Source organism: Nipponia nippon, unplaced genomic scaffold, assembly GCF_047370975.1.
Source record: "Nipponia nippon isolate SJK-2023a ecotype South Korea unplaced genomic scaffold, ASM4737097v1 scaffold_30, whole genome shotgun sequence".
Taxonomy (NCBI): domain Eukaryota; kingdom Metazoa; phylum Chordata; class Aves; order Pelecaniformes; family Threskiornithidae; genus Nipponia; species Nipponia nippon.
In genome coordinates, this window is record NW_028262348.1 from 3,830,840 (window position 1) to 3,852,984 (window position 22,145).

At 39.8% G+C, this 22,145-nt stretch overlaps 1 protein-coding gene across 2 annotated transcripts in view; it reads right to left on the reverse strand.

Annotated features, from left to right (window-relative positions):
• The window catches only part of MED13L (mediator complex subunit 13L), a 204,298-nt gene that overhangs the window by 44,684 nt on the left and 137,469 nt on the right, over nt 1-22,145 (reverse strand). For both annotated transcript variants that reach the window (XM_087768384.1, XM_087768385.1), the window contains exons 5-10: nt 12,522-12,667; nt 10,938-11,132; nt 10,361-10,552; nt 5,217-5,379; nt 4,294-4,398; nt 145-873 (exon numbers count right to left, since the gene is read on the reverse strand). In XM_087768384.1, the coding sequence (XP_087624510.1) occupies nt 145-873; nt 4,294-4,398; nt 5,217-5,379; nt 10,361-10,552; nt 10,938-11,132; nt 12,522-12,667 (1,530 nt within the window). The remainder of the gene's footprint in view (nt 1-144; nt 874-4,293; nt 4,399-5,216; nt 5,380-10,360; nt 10,553-10,937; nt 11,133-12,521; nt 12,668-22,145) is intronic.

A 22,145-nucleotide genomic window follows, 5' to 3' on the forward strand; every position in this document is an offset into this window, starting at 1 on the left:
TTAACTATCTAACGGCATCTCCAGCGTACATCATCTTTGATGTCACCGTGAAGCCTTCTACTTGTTTCAGTTTCAACTGCGAACAGAGTTTGGTAATGCTCCCAATTTAATAAAACTGCCGCTCAGATCAATTTGCACTCTTACCTTTTCAGTGCAGTGCTGTCCGAGTTGACTTCCATCTTGGCATCGTATCTCTCACACGGAAGATCCGGCGGCCTGAACTCTGGATCGTCACTTGATGGGACGCTATAGGTCCTCCACATATCCAGGGACTCATTGTTCGGAATTATCCCGCAGTATAATGCCGTCTCACTGACCTCTGCCATCAGAGGCAACCTCTGTCCAACAAGGACTGTCCTGTCGTCTAAGCTGGGCAGCGGCTGGAGCTCCAGCCCGCTGCCATAGAGTGCTGGGTTGACAGGTACGGAAGGGGGGTCCAGATTCTCTGCTTCCTGACCTCTGGGCTGGGGGCTAAGTGTGGGAGGCAGAGGGGAAGTAGGGGAGTGGGGTGAATCCATAGGATTCATATTCATTTGCTTGCTTGGATTTCTAGCAGGTATAGATAGCGGCTTCTCGTATTTTCTGGAGTTAGGGACTTCTAAAGAGGGCTCCATTCCTGCTAATCCCAGTTTCTGCCCTGACGTGTCCTGCTCCATGCATAGCTCTTCAGTCACAGAGGGCCGATGGTGAAATGGCATCATAGGCCTTTTTTGCAGTTTATCTCCTTTTTCCTGTCTCTCTGTTGTTTTGTGCTTTGAAGAGGCGGGAGGTGGCAATGATGAAGATGATGACGTTCCCACGCTGAATCCTGGCTGATTTATCGTTGGGGGACGGCTGGAGCCAGCAGCACAACGCTGTTTGAAAACCTTGTGCCTGAAAGCAGAGGCAGAAACAAGTCACTGCATGGTTTATACGGTTATCTGATCTAATGGAGAAAAAAAACCCCAAAGAACAGCACTGAGAAATCTTCTGTCTATTCCTGATCTTTTAACGGATTCTGGAGTGGCCACGTGATCCGGACCAGGTCTTTCAAGCCAACTCAGCTGCAGTTTCCCTGACCTATACAATGCAAAATGACAGTCTCCAGAAAATCGCATTCAAAGGAAAGATTTAATGTTTATAAAAGCTTAGTACTGCTCAGATGGAAGGTAATATAACACAAAAATCCAAGCTACTGTTGTTTTCATTACCCTAAAGAAAGAGCTTTTCAAACAAAATGACCGCTGTGGAACTACACCACTACTCTTGCACACTCCTGAGCATCTGTTACAGAAGACGCAGCTCGGCATTGATTTAGTTACGTTCACAGACGCAGTACATGGCAGGATGCTTTCGCAGCAGCTGCCTCCTCCATACCAGGTAAGAAAAAGTAAGTACAACTCTAGTCAAAAAACAAAACAAAACAAGACCAAAAAGAAAAAAGCAACTACCAACTGATGAAGAAAGCATGAGTAAGTACTTTACAATATTCAAAACAAAAAATGCAGTAACATACAAACTTATTATGGGCTTCATATTTTAATACGGCTTTTTCAATTTGTACCCAGTATCTCTGAGACTGGGAAGCACAGGACGGATTTCAGTATTTCAGGTACTGCTAACCAGTATTTTCATCCTATAGCCGATGGTCCCCAAGGATGTTACAACAGGCACATCTAACTGCCCGTATTTTTATTGGCCTTTTTTGTTGTTTGCGGTTTTTTGTTTGGCTGGGTTTTTTAAGCTAAGCACAAATTGAAAGATGTATTGTGCTTAATATTTATACCTGTTTAAAGTTAAATACCATTTCAAAATAAATCACTCCATCCCTATTTTTGTTTATAAACAACAACATCTAGGACAGCAACAAAACATTTCACAACATATAATATGCTTCTTACTCACAAAGATAAACTACATTACTCCGAGTAAAGTGGACTATGAGATTGAGGAAAACCAATTCTGCTTTTATGACTTAGCTATGAAAACATTCAAGTTTGATAGTACACAGCACTGTCAGACGGTACAAATACAACTTCTTGGACTTGCCCCGTCCTTCGCCCGTAGCCCTCCGTGCTGCGTGGCGGCGTCCTGGCTGTCTTTGTGGGCTTTGCTGTTACCAGGACATGCTGCAAATTCTCTGCCGCAGCAGATGGTCTTTGGCTGCAGTCGCCCAGAACGTGGAGCTAATGCCCTAGTAACTGCGGATTTGCCTTAAGCATGTGCTTGTAATGTTTCATTGGCTTAATTCTCCATCACTCACCCTATTTTAACTGACCGCAGAAAATTATTTTAGACAGCCTGTTGTTCCAACACAGAAAGCTGGGTCTACAGAAGACTGAATTTGATGCCGAGTACCAGACAACCCTTTAAGACTCCATATTTAAGATCATATCTTCACATTTATACTCCCATTTATACAATACATAGAACAGGCACAGTAATGACTAAACCAACATCTACAGGACAGTAGCTGTCCAGTTTCTGTAGCTACACAGAAAATTTTTATTGCTGTTGGAAATCAGGTACCACCTTCATTTTAAGGATAACATTTTAATTTCCCAGTTGCTGTGTTTACCAACTCTGGCATGATGTAGTTATCACTGGAGGTATTAAAAGACAGCGTGAAATTGCAAATGCAGCTGAACCTATCCATAGATTCAGGTTTCCATTGTCCAGTATTGATTCCTCACGCTTTCCAGGTGAGGCAGGACCTCAGTTTTCCATAGGAAACACTTGGCTTGCTGACAAAACATTTATCTGTTCCACCTTCTTGAGTGTATACATACAAGCAACAAATAATTGGGGGTAAAGCGCAAGGCTGCAGAAGAGCAGCACTGTCACTTCGGATGCAGCAGAGTCTCCAGGTCGAACCTCTGCCCTCTGTGTGATGCACAATTCCTCTGCGCCCCTTTATCTCTTCTACGAAACACACAGAGAAGAACTGGCTTCACGAGCAGTCAAACACAAAAGGTACACGGACACAATCTCGCTTCACTCAATTTTGGACAATGGAAATTTCTAATCAACAACCCTTCAGGGACTGTGAGAACGCTACGTTCCTACGTGTCTCTGTACAGCCAGATCCATACAGAAAGCACTGCAGAGACTGCTGTGGCGGGTAACACATTCAAGGATTTGGTTAGACAATATATTAATTTTACTGCTATTAACAGCAGCATTATTCTTGAGTTTGCCTCGCTGTTAAAAGAAAAATAAAGAAGTTAAAAGAAAAATAAAGAAGTTAAAAGAAAAAACAGCTATGCCTCAACCAGATGAAAAGCAGAGAACCATTCTGGCCACATCACTGGCCGTTGTATTGATTATTATTTTGGCAAAGACCCTTATTGCAGTTGGGGAGGGGTGGGGGACAAGACAGGGAAGAAAAAAAATATATATATACCAAAGGGATTAGCATAGCACGATCAGCATTTCTGTTTGATCATACGAATGACGTTTTCATCTGTGCATACTTAAGGAATGACTTCTTTAGGTCATAAAAACATCTTTACCAATCTTAGAAGTACATGGTGACCTTAGGAATTAAAAATTTCAGTAGAAGCCGTTGCACAGGACGATTTCACTGGAAACTGTTCTTTTCTAGTCCTGTAGCATCTCTCTGATAATGTTAAGAATGTTAAGCAGAATCGGTGGTGCTGTTTTGCCCTTCCTCAGTGACTTGTACTGGGACTTTAGGCATTCATCAAAGATGACAGATAATTTAATAAACTCTTAGAGTGTTTGTGTAAGTGAGCTGTGATTTCTTTTTGATCAGTTGACAGTGGACGACCATCCTGCACATGTTTTATATTCTTGTGTGCTTTTTGGCGTCCGATGAGTCATGGCAGACTGACTAGAGGTACGTGGAGCGAAGTGTTTCTTAGGGATATTTTTCCTCTTCCTCCAAACAGGGACAGTAGCACTATCCCTCAATCAGGATGCTCTGAAACTTAGGTAATTTAATAATAATAATTTAATAATAATACCTTCTGTCCCTCTTCATCATGAGTCTTAAGACTCTAAAGCTCATGTCTCTGAAAAGCCTGAAGGATGAGTTCATTACGAAGCAGAAACGTTTGAGTTATTCTAGCCCCCATTCTCTAGTCTAGGATCATTTTTCACTCAAGCTGACTAGTGCAAGTGACGACGATACGAGATGCATATTCATCACCTGAATATGAGTGATGATCGCAGTTTTGATATCAGTTTCCTCTTCTCTCATCTAAAACACAACTCCCTTTTGTACGTGTACCTCTGTCTGAATTAGACAGGGCTCTTCCAATATGATAAATCCTTACTCTCTTCAAAGCTCACCTGGAACAAGAACAACTGACTCTTTGGACTGGATCCACAAAATCCCAAGAAACAGCGTTGTTAGGAACTTCCTCTTCCAAATTTGCAGTTGTAATTTGATTCCTCCTGAAGAAGATAAAATTATTTTAGTAGTTATCACCTTTTGCAAAATAAAATTTTAGAAGTGCATAAGTATAAATTCACATATGTTCCCCTCAAATAAATTACTTCCTTCTACTTCACCTTTGAAACAGAATTCTGTATTTAACAGTATGGAGTTAACAGTTACGTCGGAGGGTGGTACCAGCTCCACGTCGGATAGCTCTGTCTGGAGTTGGAACACAAGAAGGAAGGGGCAAGCAATTTAAACTGAATCTGGAAATTCTTCTGACATATCCAATGAGGAAATGGCATGGGAATAGTGAAAAATAAAGATTTCAGGGCACACCGTGCCACGAATATGCTAAATCTCCAGTAATAAAGACCTATGATACTAATAACAAGGCTTTACCCTATCCTTGTCGATTGGAATTTTAGTCCAACACATGTAACGTACTGCTTTACAAATATTACCCTTAGAGTTCTAAATATCAAATAGATACTATTTGTTCTTCAGGCACCCAACTTTCAGTCTAGTAACTACAACTGGAGCTAGAAACGGCAATCAATAAATCCGAAAGCATCTAGCTGAAGGCACATGTTATAGATTTGTAACCTCAAAGACTGTCACAATTAAGACACACAACTGCAAATACAATGCTAAGTGTTAGGAGTTTTCAGCTGAACACAGTAACAAATTTTGATAATGCTGTTCTGCACCATTAGCTTTGGTTAGTGGCAAAAGAATTCTGTGAGGAATAACATTATCTAAGGCAAAACAATTACAATTTTAACTATATATTATACGTTATTAACAAACAAAACCATCAGGACTGCTGCCTTACTTGGACTGTGACCTGTTGAGAATGCATTCCTTCCAGACACGGTGAACCATATGATTGTGAAATTTTGGAGTAATCTTGCCTGATTTCTTTGGGCTGTGTACACTGACTGTCCCCTCCTGTGCAGCTGAATGGCCGACACTGCTCTGAGAGCACCCACTTTCTCCTGCAATAGAAATTAAGCATTAAAGTTACAGCCGTTCTTAATATTCACATTTGATACTTTCTCCTGAAAAGAGACTTTCCCTCTTACAAGGCTGCTGACTACACAGATGTTCACATTCACTAGAAAATACATAAAGCATCATTACAAAAGACTGACTAATCCACATTTCCAAGCAACACTTGCCTTTGGGGTAACGAAGATGGCACTGGGCTATGCCAGGTACCGGTGCAATACAGTCGTGCGAGTACTGCACCTCACGCGAGGTAATATACTCTGCCGCTTAGGTGGAGGTCGTTTCGATAGCCCCCTACAGCCTTATATTGAATCCTAAGAAATGGTGCAGACAGAGTTTTTTCCCAATTATCCTGGATGTTAAACTTGAATTTATATAGTCTTTGGGTGAGTTGCTTTCAAGACTGTATTTATTATAATATGGATGGATCTAAAAGCATCTATTAAGACAACCAATAATTTATGTAGACTATTTCAAAGCAAGAATCAGTTCTTTATACTCAACATAAAACCTCACTGAAGAAGTGAGTGGATTAGTGTGATGCTATTTCTTTATAACATGCTTGAATTGCAGTATCAGAATCAAAACTTGCTTTGGTAAAATCTTACAGTTGAGATGTATACTACCACAGAAATTGTTCAACAGTTGATCATTCGTATATACTATTAACATAATATGTGTGCTTCTCAGTAATACTGTATGATTATCAAAGAGATAACAAATGAAGATATTACTTCAACATGTTAATAGCCTGAAAACTCCGATTTACATACTGCACTTCATTTCTTTCTGTCTGCGATGCAGAAACGCTACCAGCTATTGTATAAGCAGATGTTTCTTTTTCGGCTATGAAATACGGTTTTGTTTCAGATGAACTGAAGTCTAACACAGTCATCTTCACAAACACAAACTGCAACAGTAGAGGGAGCTTTAGGTTCACTTGGCCTGGGGACCGAGTAACACCGCTCTGTGCTCTGGATGGAAAAGTAAGCAAGGATATGCCGCATTTTAACAAGGTCAAATCAGCGTACAGAACACTTCGTCCTCCTGCCTGACGCAGTTTAAGAAGCCTTAAGAATGAAATGCTGAAAGGATTCACTGCTATACATCACTGCAGCTAACAAGGTAATTCTGCTGATTTCTACTAGGTGACTTTCAAAACACAACTTTTAAAATTGTGCACAAGCTGCCTAACCCTGTATCTTCTTCGATTCTCCAGGCTTATACATTTTTTCTCCAGTTAGACCTTCCCTGATTCTCTTTTTGTAAAGAATTCTACTTAGAAACAAAAGAGGCAGTCAAAACCATAAATCCCTAGGCATACTGAGGCTTGTGGCTCTCAATTTATTTCACTGGCTTTCAAATGTTCTACAACATCGTGAACTTGACAGATGATCAAAAAAACAGGTCAAAACTTCAGCATTAGCAAATCTGTTCTCCTTTGGGGGGGGACAGACGAAGGAATGTGTGCGTATGAACAAACATGTACACATATACATCACATACATCAATAGCAGGACAGTTACAACTGCCAGGAAAAAAAGAAGTATGATGGAAAGGGAAGGACAGGAGGTATGAGAGGATAACCGAGGAGCTACCCGGGCTTTCAAGTTACATTTGGCTGCATCAATTATTGTTTTCCAAAATACTGTAATATTTTTATACTACACAGTACAGCAATACATGGCATAACATGAAACAGGACTTTGCAGCAGGCAAAACCATTTTGTTCTCAGACACTGACACTAATTTTTATCCATGAAAATTATGACAAAATACTGGAACGCACCCAAATAACTATGTCATATAATGGTATAAATACTGGAGGACACAACCAGAGGTTACTTCACCATCCCTACAGTGCAGTCTGTTCCTGCACATGAAAAATGCCATTCCCTAGTTTCAGTAACAATCTGTTTCGATACGTACTTTAGACACAATCGTGGAAAAGATGGTTGAAAGAGACCTGAAGAGATCATCCGGTCCATCCCGTGCTTCACAGCTGGATGAACGTATTTGACTAATCTGTTCTTTAAAAACACCCCACCACCACCATCAAAACCCCCCAAACCCCAACAACCCACCCACCTCTCTGCTAATGGAAATTCTGTAGCTTCCCAGCAGCCAATTTATTCTAACACTTCATTATCCTTCCTCAGAGAAAGTTTTTCCTCGTGTTTAACCTAGTTTTGCTTTGCTCCAGTTTAGGTTCCTTACATATTGGTTGCAGAGAAGCGAGGATTCTTTTTCTCCTTTTATGTCTCTGAAGACTGTTAACACCGTCTCTCCTTCAAATGGCTCTTCTCTAGACTAAACAACCTCAATTTTTTCCATCCTTTCCTGTAGGTCCTGTTTGCAAAATCTATAATCATTCTCACTGCGCTTTTCTGGACCCCATCCAATCTGTCCACATCTTTAAGTGTTCAAAACTGGACATGGTGCTAAAACCACATTTTTACTAGTACGGGGCAGAACTGAAGTATTCATGTGCCTCAGACTAATCCAGTTTATGTATCCCATTTACTGATTCTGAACTGCATGGCACGCTTTTCCAATCCATTTCTCCAGTTTTTCCAGGTCTTTTAAAATGGTGTATGAGAGAATATAAAGGAATCCTTTCATTGTTCGCTGGAGAGGCACCCCGCTAATACAATTTCATATTGCCCTCAAAAAATAGCAGAGATCAAACAGAAACGGAGACTGCCAGATTGGACAATATGAACACTTTTTAGATATTAATCGTTTATAAATATTCTAAAATAGAATATCCCCTTGTGATATTGTACAAGTTTAACAGGGATCTGAAAAATTTTAAAATACAAGAACACATTAAAATATGCACCAATACTTCAATAGAGATTGTTATGTAGAAGTTGATTGTCTTGTTTCAATTAGTTACTAATAAGCTTTTTGCTTATTTTAACTATCGGTTGCCTTGAAAAACACTATTCAAAGTGAATTTAAATCTCACATTCTACATTATTAGCAGTAAATACTAAATGCTTTTATTGTCTTCATATACAGGCACTGCTCATGGACAAGTAAATCCAGACAAGTATTTCCATGGCAATGAAGCCAATGATGCTTAGTTTTCTTTGGCTTTGCATCAAGATCGATCCTCTGGATGTGAAAGAACTATCTAATAAAGGCTAAGCTAGCTTGGTAGCTCCTTAGACCTCAGCGAGGGTATAACAAGCATTCGTTATCCCCATCTGGCCGCATAGTCTCACAGAAACTTGTAGGAACTTCATGTCTGCAACACTTCTATTGCTCTGCAAAATCTGGTAAGCACTAATCAACAAGATCAAAAAAAGTACAAGTTCAAGCAGAAGAAGGTTGCTCAGTGGTGAGTGGTCTCTCATGATTTTGCTAATGTGACTCAAGTCAGAGAACCTTCTGCGAACTGAGAACTCAATTCCAAATAATAGTCATTTGCAAAGCATAAACCATGCCAGTACTTGTGAAATTTTTATGAATAAAAGTTACAAGGAGAGGCTGAGAAAGCTGGGGGAGGAATCTTACCAATGTATACAAATACTTGACAGGGAGAAAAGAGAAGATATAACCAGTGGTATCCAGTGAAAGGATAAGAGGCAATGGGCATAGACTGAAATACAGGAAATTCCGTTTAAACAGAAGAAAGAAGTTTTTACTGTGAAGGGGGTCAGCCACTGGAACCGGTTGCCCAGAGAGGTTGTGAAGTCTCTGTCCTTGGAGATATTCAAAACCTGACAACGTCCTGAGCAACCTGCTCTACCTGACCTGCTTTGAGCAGAAGGGCTGGATAAGACAATCTCCGGAGCTCCCTTCCAACCTCAACTATCTTGTAATTCTGTTTGTAACTGCCAAGTCTGTGAAGAGCAAGTTCAGAAGGCAATCTACTCAGGAAAAAAATCATTAGTAGTAAACATGCCTTTGAAATACTTTTTGATGGAAAAAAAAAAAAAATCACTGAATTTCTTTTTTTCTAGATCAGATATTTTCTTTTTTTCCCCCTTTATTATCTTAGAAGTTTGCACTCAAACAGACGTTTGACTCTTGCGTTCCTTAGTTCTCATTTGAAATTACAGTCCTGAATTTGTTACAGCATAACCACACTGACAGCAATTCATCTTAAGGTCTTCCCTGTATTCCAGATGATGACAGGTTATAGATATTTATTTTCATTTCTGAGGAGCAACAGGATTTACATATTCATTTCAACGAAGCAAGATATTAAAGATCTAGTACCCCACATACCAAGCATTTGGATGTCTTCTGAGATCAGAACTACTATGGATCCAAATACTTGAAATGGGCGTACTCTATCCAGGCAAAACATGTAACTCACTTGCAAATACTACACAGCACTCTGCCAACTGCATATGGTGCGAGCCTATGTCAAACCGCGTTTGGGAAGCCCAGCTCCTTTTTACCAGTTCCAGAGACTTATGCATTTCTTTTGAATGGCCCTAAATTAAAACCCAACTGTGTTGGGCAAAAAGAGTAGCTAGCGTTTGCAAATTTTTATTATACCAACATGAATGCTTAGTTAAGTGCTGTATTTCTAGCTTTTTACAAAAAGAGCTACAGACTCTTGTACGTTCACTGTACTCTTGTACCACAACGAATCAACACCCTCCTCCCATCCCAACACAGGAAAACCAACACTTCATAAACACTGGCAAAATCTGTCTAAAACACTGTCAGAACCTAGTCTCTCAGGTGTTTGCACCACTGCACGAAGATAATACAGTTATAGAAAATGGAGCTCAACTGAATTCACAAAGTTTTGTTTAAAGATGTGTCGTCTTCAGGGATGCTTAAAGCATTGGCTTTCATTTACCACAGACCTACAGAAAAAGTCCTCTCCTAACCTTCAGTCTATTGCCTGTCTTAAATCTGCTGCTGTTCGTGTACTTATCCTCACTTACCATGAGCTACGCAAAAATGAAAGACTGACTCCAGCCTCCTAACTTTAGTGCTTACCCATAACGGCCTGCTCTGGAGAAGTGGGTGGAGTGAGCGGCATCCCACAGGTACTAGCAGGATCTTTCACGCTTCCAAGCCCCTGCTGTCCCACATTTATATGGCCTCCAGTATTGGCAGCGTTCTGTGACATGGGGATGTCACTCTGGGAGATGAGAACAAAGGCTGAAGGATATACCATCCTTACACCACCTACAAAGAAATGGGAAAAAAAAGTCTTAAATATACCCGATAATATTCAGCAGCCCTAGCTACTTTGACTTGTTTTCAACGTCAATTAGACAAAACTTATTATCCGAAATAGAAAGAGCTAAGGAATTTCACATACTAATATACATCTAACCCTCTGTAACCAGTACAGAGCTGAAACAAGTAGCTTGATACTGTGAATAATAGCATGTGGGATACAGGGAGTACAGAAGCTTGAGGCAAGATAACTAGTCAGATGCTCCAGTGTCAAGAGAGCTACAAGAGAAGATAGGAAAATTATAATGGCTGTTTCTGATTAATTAGATTTTTTTTTTCTTTTAAATCATGTGGAGGAAAATAATCCTTCAGGCAGAATACTGAAACTTACCGACAATGACTTCAACCGCCACGGGGAAATCGTTGTCATATCCCAACTCTTCCTCCTCTTTCATGCCTTCTTTTTTCTTCAGCACCATAGGGTAAAAATACTGCCATTCCTCCATCAATTTACGAGTTGCTGGGTCTGACATCTTATACGACTGGCCCGTGAGCGTACCATTTAAACCATAAGGGCTCACCAACACTGCAAAGGAAGAAACGACAGTCCCTACAGTAGGTACACTTCAACTACGTATCAGCCAGCCTCTGCCTCTCTCCCTGGAGTCACTGGTCCATTCGCATGCTGAGTTAAGGATCTGTCTTCAGGGGAAAGCGACTACAAAATCAGGTAAGGGTGTGAATTTAAAGCTACGTTACGCTGCGCTAGCTTCCTGTACACCGCCCTTATTGAGCTAAAAATGGACCTTTTTGCAGTTTAGTTTCATAATTTCCACAATGAACTAATCTAAGTGTACTGAAACAGCACTCGCTATGGCAAAGGGATGGCCACACATGGAAGTAAGAGAGGACAGAGATTCAACAACGGGGTTTTTACCAGGAACACACGGTACTGGAGACTTCTCAGCATTAAAAAGGACAGAGATAACTGTATGAAGATGACTACAGTCATGACAAATAAGGAGATCTAGTTGCTCAATAACAGGTATTTCCAGTCAGACTCCATTGTGCTTTTAGTCATATTTGATTTGAGAGAGTAATGAATTTAGCTCACTGAAATAAAACCACCTATGATTTAAGTGTCTGAGCCTCTGTCAAAACTTTACATTTAGAAACAAAATGTTTTTCAATAAAGCTTCTATAAATTAACATCTCTATAAATGCTCATTTTGTAAGTCTCTGGGTGTTTTTTTACTGTATGCTTAATTTTATAAAGACCTCTTGCTTTAATTGCTTTGAAATTACAATTTCGGGCTGTAGGAAAGACAGTATAACTCAATGACTCAAATATTCTTAAATACTTTTGATGTAGAGCATTGCACTACAATTGCATCATGAATTTAATAAGCCATTAACTTAATTCTGTAAACCCCCAATTTCTTACATTGGCAAGTAAATAGCCACAGATACTTCAAGTTTTTCATTGTTTCTGACACGTTTTCACCCTTCCCCCCTTTAAAAAAAAAGTTGACAATCTATGCATGAAAAGTACTCCTGGATCAGGTAAGCTTAGTGTTTGTATTCACGTAGCACTGAAGTTACAGATTTGAGCCCCCTGACCTAGATACCACGTAAGAAAATCAAATCAGTGCACTCACTTTCTTAAATAACAAGTCTTTTTAAACAAAAATGAGGAATTTCTTTATTTTATTTACTATATGCATGTACCTTTAAAAACAACGTTAATGAACAGAAAGCTCTGGAAAATCCCCATACTCTTTATGGCTGGCTGTAGCGCTGAAGTCCTAGCAACATTTTCCCTTATGCCCACAACTTCCTGAATGAAAATGTAACCTGTTCGAAGAGTTACTGAATCTTACTTTATTCAGCTCTGAAGATAACATCACCAGGAGTGAAGCCCCTGCCCCACAGCAGTGAGGTTAAGCACACAAAGTTCCAAATCCAGCTCACTTACCTTGAAACGGCGACGGTGAGGACTGGGCCATCTGGATATGCTCTTCGTTGATCAGGTAGATCGGCTGGTGTTGAGCAATCTCCACACTTGTGCACACATTGCTTTCCCCATGAAGAAAGAACGTGAAGGCACACGACAAGTGTTCACTGGAGGAGGGGAGAGACAAACGAGAAACAGATTTATTAGCATGTTAATGAACTCAGAGGAGGTAGCGATTCCATAGCCTTAGAGGCCAAATCTATACTCTTCTGTCACTTGTGGCTACCAAGTACAGGTTCATTGACTCACTGATAACCATATGTGACAAAATGACCTGTCACTAGCCAGCTGACAGTGTTGGCACCTATCTCAAGGATTGTTTTCCTACTTGTTTCAATTAATAAGATCATTACAAACATTACATTTGAACCAGGATTCAAGTAGTAAAAATAAGCGTCTTCAGAAAGAAACAGGAATTCTTCAAAATTCACTCTGCAATGGGTTCTAGCTGAAAAGGAACAAATAAGGAATAGGAAAGATGTTTGTCTAACACCTCAGGAGAATCTCCATTAAAGAAATAAAAGCACAGGAATATTACAAAAAGTTGACAGTGGTCTAAGATGAACCATGGATTTGCCACTGATGATTAAACTTAATTTGAAATGAATGGTATTTAAAATGTTCCCACTTTATTCTACCCATAGAATGACCTCCCATCATAGCTAACTATTTGCTTAAATATTCCTTACCACAAAGCCACAAGAAAACAAAACACATGTCATGCTTTTTATCATCATTTTAATCAACTAAAAATTTACAAAGCTGAAGTGGTAATTATGCAGTAATTTTTCTGTCCAATACAATAGCTGCACATAGTTTTAACTGTTGGCTTTGACACTGGGCGAGCCATCAGGTAACCAGTACTTTAAAGACAGCTCTTAAGTACCTTCACCAAAAAGAAATAACACAGGCAACTACAGCCATTTCACTGTAGTATTTAAGTCAACCAACGGCTCTCCTACTGTCGGCTACTTTTAAAGAAAGGCACTGATGGTCTAGAATAGGAAGCCGTTTTAATCTCACTAAATCTCTGACTGATTCTACGCATCACGTAGAACAACTTTTTGTCCTGTACTACAAGTCACTCTTCTGTGAGCCTCAAGTACTACCACAAAAAACCCGAAGAAAATGGCCAGCTGAGAAAAATCTGGAGAGACAAGGTTACTACCGATAACAACTGAACTTCCTTGGTGCTATCATCCTGTACTCAGAAGTACTTTGTAGCAATCGTATAATTCCATGAAATAAAAGGTTTCATTAGATTTCCATTTTCACAAGGGAAAGAAATTTCACTGTCATCAGTGTTGCAGAAGTAAATTGATCATTAATTTACATGGCGGCGGGAGGGAGGGAACAGGACATGGGTCACAAGGGATCATAAATTCCAGGTACTTCTATCCAGCTATCTTGTCCCAGGAAGGAAAAAAAAAAAAACAACCAATTTATGTAAAAAAACCTGAACAATGGATTCCTGCACATACAAGAAATACAAAAATAAAAGCAAAGCCCAATTATTTAATCAAAACCCATTAGTTTCCTTACATAGGATGACAGCCCTTAGTATAAAAAAAGTTCTTAACAAATAAAAAAAGATGAGAAATCTGGTCTAAGATCAAGCGTCGATAATCTCTGCAAAGAGTTCAGCATGCAGCAGGTCAGCCTTTCTAAAGCAGAGAGCAAAGCTCTTTGTAAAGTAGTCGTTTTCAACTCCTCTCGTTGGGATATTACACAGAAATCCTCCCGATTCCGCCAGCTTCCTACAGTGTTTGACTGTGAAAGTCTTGCTTGTTTTCTATTGAACTGAAGAAAAAAAATAGCCTTCTGGGACCACACAGGGACTCTTTCAAGTCTCTGGCAAAGTGGTCTGGCGTGAACAAATCACGTGCAATCTTATGCAACGTTCACAACCATCCATAAACACTGTGAGAATAAGAAATAGACAAAATCAGAGTTCAAAAGACGAAAGATTCGTTTGTTTTCGCAGGGAAGGGATTGCACGCCACTAACTTTTTCAATGGGGAATCAGCTAACACCAAAGCTAATCACTAAGTTCAGAAAATTCAATAGCCTCGGATTAAAACTGTATACAACTAATTAAAACTGTATACAACTAATTACAGGAGAAAAGATAGACAAATATAGTATTAGGCCATTTTACTTTCCTGCAAATATGACAGATTGAAGAATAATAGTAATGACTATTACTACTCATGACCAGCAATAAATACATCATTAGCCAAAGATGGATCATTTCTTGCACTGCATCCAAAGTAAATCATGCTCAGCTATAGAAGGAGAACCGACAAATCTCCTTCAGTCAAGTACTCCTTTTCTTCAGACCACAGCTACCAAGTCCTTACGGCACGAAGCACACTCTGCCGAGCAAGCAAGCCCCCGAGGGCCTGCGCGCGCCCAGCATCCAGCCTTCCCTCCCGCTCCCCTCCTGAGGGCGGCCTCGCCGCGCTTTGCAAGCGAAGAAACACTTACATAAATTTTATGCTCCCTCTGGTGCCAGAGTCGTTTGCTATAAGCTCAGCTTTCAAGACCAAAAATAATAAGGATCAAGGCCTGGGGTCTTCCTACATTCCTAATAAGCTTCTGGCAGATTCCGAGCAAAATGTTTACTTTAGTAACAAATATGAATTTTATTTCAAGAAAATAGCGTCAGCGCATTCTATGATGTATTCCGCTCAGGCATGTACATCCCAGCCTCCTGACATTCCTGTCTTTAGTACATTTCACACAATTCCTTAAATACCAAGCTGCAGAAATCACTCTCGCTACAAATGTGAGACAGATCTCCGAATAAAATTCAAGTAGAAGAAAACTTACCAAGCTAAAAACAGCCAGCCTTCAGAAGCAGACTGAGTACTGAGGCTTTACTTTTAATAACCGTTTAGCTCTAGCTCTACAGCGTACATCAAGACCTCCATATTTCAAACTAAAGCTCTAAAATACATAAATTGTTCAGGTCCTCACTAGAGTCTTCCAACCGTGTTTTATCAACACCCAGTTTTCTTAACAGATCTACTACTCTTTGTGCTAACAAAGGCACCATAAGAAAGCTAAATACAAAATGCAGACCAGACTGGAGTTTCTAAAGACGTTCAGCACCATGTTCAGACTGATTTTTTTTATTTTATTTAAATTTATTTCAACCTAGTTCAAAAACTGAAGCTGACAGGCTTTTGAGAATCCACTCTGCTCTCTCTCTAGGTTTTTAAACCTACTCATTTCTGTACTCTTTCTTATCTCCCCGACATTCAAAATATCAGAAACCACCAGAGGCATGTGAAATGGCTTCCCAACTATCTCCCCTACTCTACAAAGTCTGTGGGAACACCTTGAGCTGTCAGCTTATACCTGTTCAGAACAAGTACAACACTAAAACCACTACCAATTGTAAATAGCTGCATTATACATTTACTCTGCACGGATTAACGAATTACACAGGAACAAAACTACCTTCAGAATCACGTTTTTGAGCCTATACTGCTACCCAGAGGAAAGGAAGCGGGGACAAAGGCTCTTTAGGTGACAGCAAGGTGACCATCCTGAGCAAGCCCCCAGCCATTCCTGAGCCTTACCAGGGGAGCACAACGTGCCATGTATTCCCTAGAAGAAGTTCCGAATCAGAAACCTGAATCGGACTGAAGCATCTAATGCACTGAAAAAACAAACAAACAAACAAACAACCTTGGGGGCATTTAAAATTATTGATGTCTTGGGTGTTGTATAAAGTGAAAATGCTTAGCCATCTACCCATGAAATATACTTCAGATGGATTAATTCAGCTACCTACCATTTAGGGTTTGAGGTTTTTAATTTCTTCCTTTCCTTGGGTTTTTTCAGGCAAACAGTGCCACCAGAGACAGTGGTAGCTGCAGCAGTTTTCCATCAGAAAATTTCAACACAAACTTAAGTAAGGCCTATTCTTTCAATCCTATTCTATAAAAATTAGAAACATTTAAAAAGAATGCAAATCTGTAACGGTACTCTTATCGCACTACGCAGGAATTGTTGTCTTTTTTTTACAGGTACCTTTTCAGAAACTTTCTTTCCTTTACAGGTGACTGATGGCTGCCTCAGTTAGGATGCCATCTTCCCAAATAGAATATATAGAACATATACAGAATATATGTTACTTCCAACTATAGCTGCATTAAGGCCGAGGGCTGAAAAATGCTGAGCACTGTGGTCTTGAGCCAGCAAAACACTCGAGCATATACTTTCAAGAATATTTCCACTACATTCACTGAGAGAGACTTATGTGCTAAAATTAAAAGAATTGTTTAACTAAAAGGCTTCTATTAATAGAAATAGAAAGAAAACAACAACAACAAAATCACTCCCCATTACACAGTGACACATATTCTGTGCCATTTCCCTTAATTTTATTTTGAATCTGTTCTTGGTGTTTAGATCCCTGCCTTTTATCAGCAAGGAAATCGATGAGGAAAAGCCTGAAAAAAAAAAAAAAACAGCGATGCCGTATGATTTTTTTGTAACAAAAGATCAATGTCCTTCTTCTAAGTATTGCAGATATTTTTTTTCCCCATAACACAGAAAAATCTTCAAATCAAGAGTATTTACATGAATCAAACCTTCAATTTGGCACCTAATCACCTGCAACTGACAACAACTGTCTTTCAGATGTTTCCTCTGGGATCTTCATTACCTTAAATAACCTTTCAGATGCCTAAAAATGTAGCTGAATACCTTGTCAATGTAATATTTAGGACCTCCCATAATCCTTATGAATGCCAATCCCACAGTTACTACAGATGACTTAAAGGAAATAACATTACGTTAAACTTACTTATATGTAAAAATCAGATGAGGATTATGAAAACATAACTATGTTTAAACCACACAACATTGGCAGAGAAAGGAGAACATCTGATGGATTTACGTACTCTTTCCATTTGTTAGTAGGTTTATATAAATACTGAATGGAAACTGCGCTAGCCTGCGTTCAAACTTTAAAGAGATTATTTCCATACAAATAATCTCAGCGAAAAAAATGCCAAGGTATTGCAATTCATAACTGAGTTCTGAATGTATGTGCATTAAATGTACGTCTGTGTAACAAAGTCAAACTGCACCTCATAACAGACTTCAAAATACCTCATTTTGGATGACAAATATGGAAATCATTTCCTTCAGGAAAATAATAAAAAAATGCCAATAACAAATTACTGGGGGGGGGGGGGGGGGGGGCACAAAGAAGAACCTACAAAATAACATCACAATTTTTTTTTCGTTATTAGAGAGATATTCCAAAAATAGTTTTATGACATACATTTTATCATTATTATTTCAATGATTTGAAATCATTCACTGAAAAGTGCTTTTATATTTTGAGAAACACTGGCTGCTGTGCAGCGTACAGTTTCTAAGCAAGGTTTCGTCCCAAACACTGCAACCTGCTTACGCACCCAGAAAGCGCAATGGGAAACAAATGGCAATACTGCCATAATAATAAAGGTTATTTAGAAGAATGTGGTAAAAATTTGAGAGTCCTGTATTTGTAAACATTCGTCCTGTTTTTAGAAGAATTTCAAGGATGAGAATTTTTTAAATACTTATTTTTCTACAGATGAGCTTGAGCTCCCTTTCCCTGCCAGCAGGGTGCTGGCAATCTCTTCTTTCTCTCCTTTAGTTTATAGGCAGTTGTCCATAAAGCCCCTGACTGTGTACAATTAATTGTATATTATGACCAATAAATTGTATTGCTGTTCTAATGCCCCTCAAAATTAGAATTGGGATCTGGAAGCCCTCAACTCACAGCTACCCCAAAATAGCTTGATCAAGTCTGATCTCAGAAAAGAGGCAGCAGTCATACCAGCGAAACTAATCCCTTGTTGGATGTGGACTATAAAAAACGGGAGCATGAAAAGGCTCTGCACAGATCTGGGACATAAGAGTATGTGAGAGCATAATAAAATAATTTCCTTTAAATTTGTCTAAAGCAATAGGACAGTTATTAGCAGGTCACAGCGGTGCTCTGGACAGGAGATGGCAGCACCTGGACACACCTACAGTCAATAACACTCTTGAACAGGTGAGAGTAAATTAATAGCCCAGTATGAAAATTACCACTTTTTAAATAATCTGGCAATAAATATCCTCAGTGAAGTTTGAATTTGAACAAGCTCCCACAAGAACCACAGACTGAACGTAACGGGAAGAGAGAAGAAAGGCCTTCTGCTTTGATTTTAGAGAAGTCAGACCTTCTGTTCCAACGCACACTGGCATATGCACTCTCCCTAAAGGAGAGAAATGATGCACTCTCATAGTGCCCAGATGTCCAGTACATTTCTCCAGGACATACGACGGTCCAATTTAGGAACTACAGGGACCTGCCAGGCAGCTGTGTTAGCAGAGGAAGCTTCTTCACATATACCGAGAGAGCAGAAGAGGACCTGAAACTGAGACTTCACGAATAGCAGCAAATAGCAGAAAAGGCCAGGGCACCTTTTCTGGCCCTTAGGGGAAACAGCATGTTCGTACGGTAAAACCTCTTCATCCCCAAAAGGGAGGCATTGTCCACGCTGATTTACTGGAAATGGTCTTGGCTGTGCTATCCCCAGAACCTCTCCCGGGCATTGCCTTGGAAGAGCGCTAGCTGCCACTGCTCAAAGCCAAGTAGGGAGCATGCAACAGTAAAGCAGCCTGGAGGATAGCACGCCAGCTCTTGAGATCATGACCTATCTGGTCTAATAAGTAGCGTAGATACAGTCTGAGAGGCAAAACATTTATGTGGCATTTCTCACGCTTGCGAGTAACCCACAACATACACTCTGCCTACCAGATGGACTTTGAACCCTGCCCAAGCTGAAATAAGACAAAGTTATTCAGAAGTACAACTTCAGTAGTTCGCAATATAGGTTCAAGAAACACGGCATAATTAGTTACAGTTTTTGCAGAAACCACAACTAAACCAAAACGGAAAGCATTTCCAGACATGAGACAATTCCAGAGTTTTCTGGATACAACAGCCTTCCAAGAAATGGCAGGCAGCACAAAGCTGACCACATTTCTGTACTAGGCATGAAACTCCCGTAGCTGGTTTCTCTATGCTACGGCCTCAGATGCAGGCCCATACTCAAATATGTGAAACAGCAACCTAGAGCCTATTTCGTGCTCTATAACTCCATATATTAACCACTGGGAATCGAATACTTGCTGCCCAGCTGCATCCAACATATGCTGCGCGTTAGAGCTGGAGCGAGGGCTGTGGCACTGAACTGCAGCAGTCCCTTCCGCAGGAGCTGGTTTGAAGGCCAATGAAGACCCTGCTGAAACCATGTGTTGCAGCCATTTCACTCTATCACAGGACTTGAGACATCTTTTCTTCACGTGACACACACACCGTTGTCTCAAGAACAACGGAAACCCAGACTGGGAGAAACCTGGTTACACAGGGAAAACAATCTGTGTTTCTGTAGCTGTTCCTGCCCAAAGTCAGAAAGTTTTGTATGGCAGAGAATAAGAATACAGGAGACCAAGTTGCAGATTAAATCATATTGCTTTGGCAGCTACTCCTTTTCTTTCTTTTGTCTCTTCTTCTCTCTGCCCCTCCTCCCCGCAAAAAAAAAGAGGGGGGGAAGAGAACATCAGTTCCCAGAACTACCCAGGTCTTCTAATGTTTGGGTTTTATAAGTCAATATGTTGTCTCACATGTTCTGTTGGACTTTGTTTTTTTTTAATGTATGAGATGCGCACACAGAAACTTGGTGTAAATATTAATTACCTTCAGTGTTTTTCCAGTGGTGGAGTAAAGTACTAAGGTAACAGTTTCACAGCGAGCAAGCATTTAGGTAACGTTTATCTAAACACTTTCTGTGTTACAGACTGATTATCTCAACACTTCCTCAGTTGTCACCAACAAAACCTCTTGCCAAGGCTAATATATGCCTCACTATCGAGATTCTCTCCCCGATCCCATCTCTAACAACCTTCTATTCTTTTCTCTGTATAAATGTATGCACAAGATGACCTGCTAGCCTGGAGGGATACCGGAGCTGATACTTCAAATGGACACATCAATCTGCAGCATGACAGGGCTAAGAGCAGTACGAACACCTCCAAGAAGTCAAGGGGAAACTGCTGCACATCACATTAGCTAACATTTTGAGGAGTAATTATATTGTAGTCTCTCTAAGTACAAGACCTACTTCAAGCCTTTGCTGAAGGAAAGGTCACGTACAACGTATATAACCTTTAATACGAACACAGTACAAACTGCTCTGCATTTTCTGCACTGGCTGTTTACGATGTCTTAGATCAAGGTAATTCCACGTGTTTTTTTTTTTAATGACCTTAATAAAGATGGACTGGACTATATACAGAACACCACAACAGGGCTTACATGCTGTAAGGAAATTATACTGAGAGCGCGCAAGCTTAGGAGGAGAGAAGTTTTCCCTTTAGGAAAGAAGATCACCGAGTTTTTGTCACACGAGTTCTGCAGGGAGGAACGTGTTCTACAGCAACAGCCATCTCACTCTTTTTCCCTGAAATCTATACCTATATAGAAATGAGCATATTTTTACAATACATTAAAGCAGTGTTTAGTATTTAGTTTGGGTTTTATTAATGGATTATTTAAAATGTATAAGTAGCTCCTCCAGCGTACTGGCATTGTGAGATTTTCTTCCATGTACAACTGAAGTAGCAGTTTTATTCCTGTGATCCTCAATGAAATGCTGCACCATAACAGGTGAAAATCTCTCATAAATATTCACAATAGAACCCTTATTTTTCTATATTAAATGTGTTGCATGTTCAACATGGAAATTTATTGATTTATTACTAGCTGCACATGTGTATATAATGTAGCTTGTCAAAATATGCTGTTCTGATCTAAAATTTGCTTATCATTATTTTTAAGATGAACTGAAGTAATTCTTAGACTGTTGATGGTTACTGAAGAAATAATCCAAAATAACACCACATCCCTGAATAATTAAGTTAGGCAGCAGGCTGCCATGACCACTGCTATGTATTTTTTCTCTATATCCAGGGACAAATCCCGCTCTTCGTATCAGTTAATACCAAAGGCAACATGGAGTAAGAGGAAAGGCTGAAAGCCCCTGGATCAAGGATAACGTTCATCCTCGTACCATATATGCGGAAATACGGGACGATGACAGACAACACGAAAAGGTTGGTTGATACATCTAATGTAAAAATTAACCAGTTAAAATCAGAGTATGGCAATGCAGGGTTTTTTAGTTAACACTCCATGACTAGAAGCACAACCCACTCAGAACAACTTCACCTGATTCCTGCTCTGCAAATGGGACGTGATCCATCTCTAACAGGATGCCCCCTGAACATCGAACTACAGGAATCCAAAGAGTGCTACTGAATAGGTGAAGATTACGTGCATCTTCCTACTAATACTTAAAACTTATGAACATTTAAGGCACTTGAGGTTAGAAAATATACTGTCTGCAGACAAGATTAAACAGATAAACAGAGAAACAGTTTCTCTCTAACAGAAATTCAGATCACTTAAAAATTTTATGTGCTAAATTATGATTTTTTAATAAAATCCAGTTTTTACTAATCTAGTCA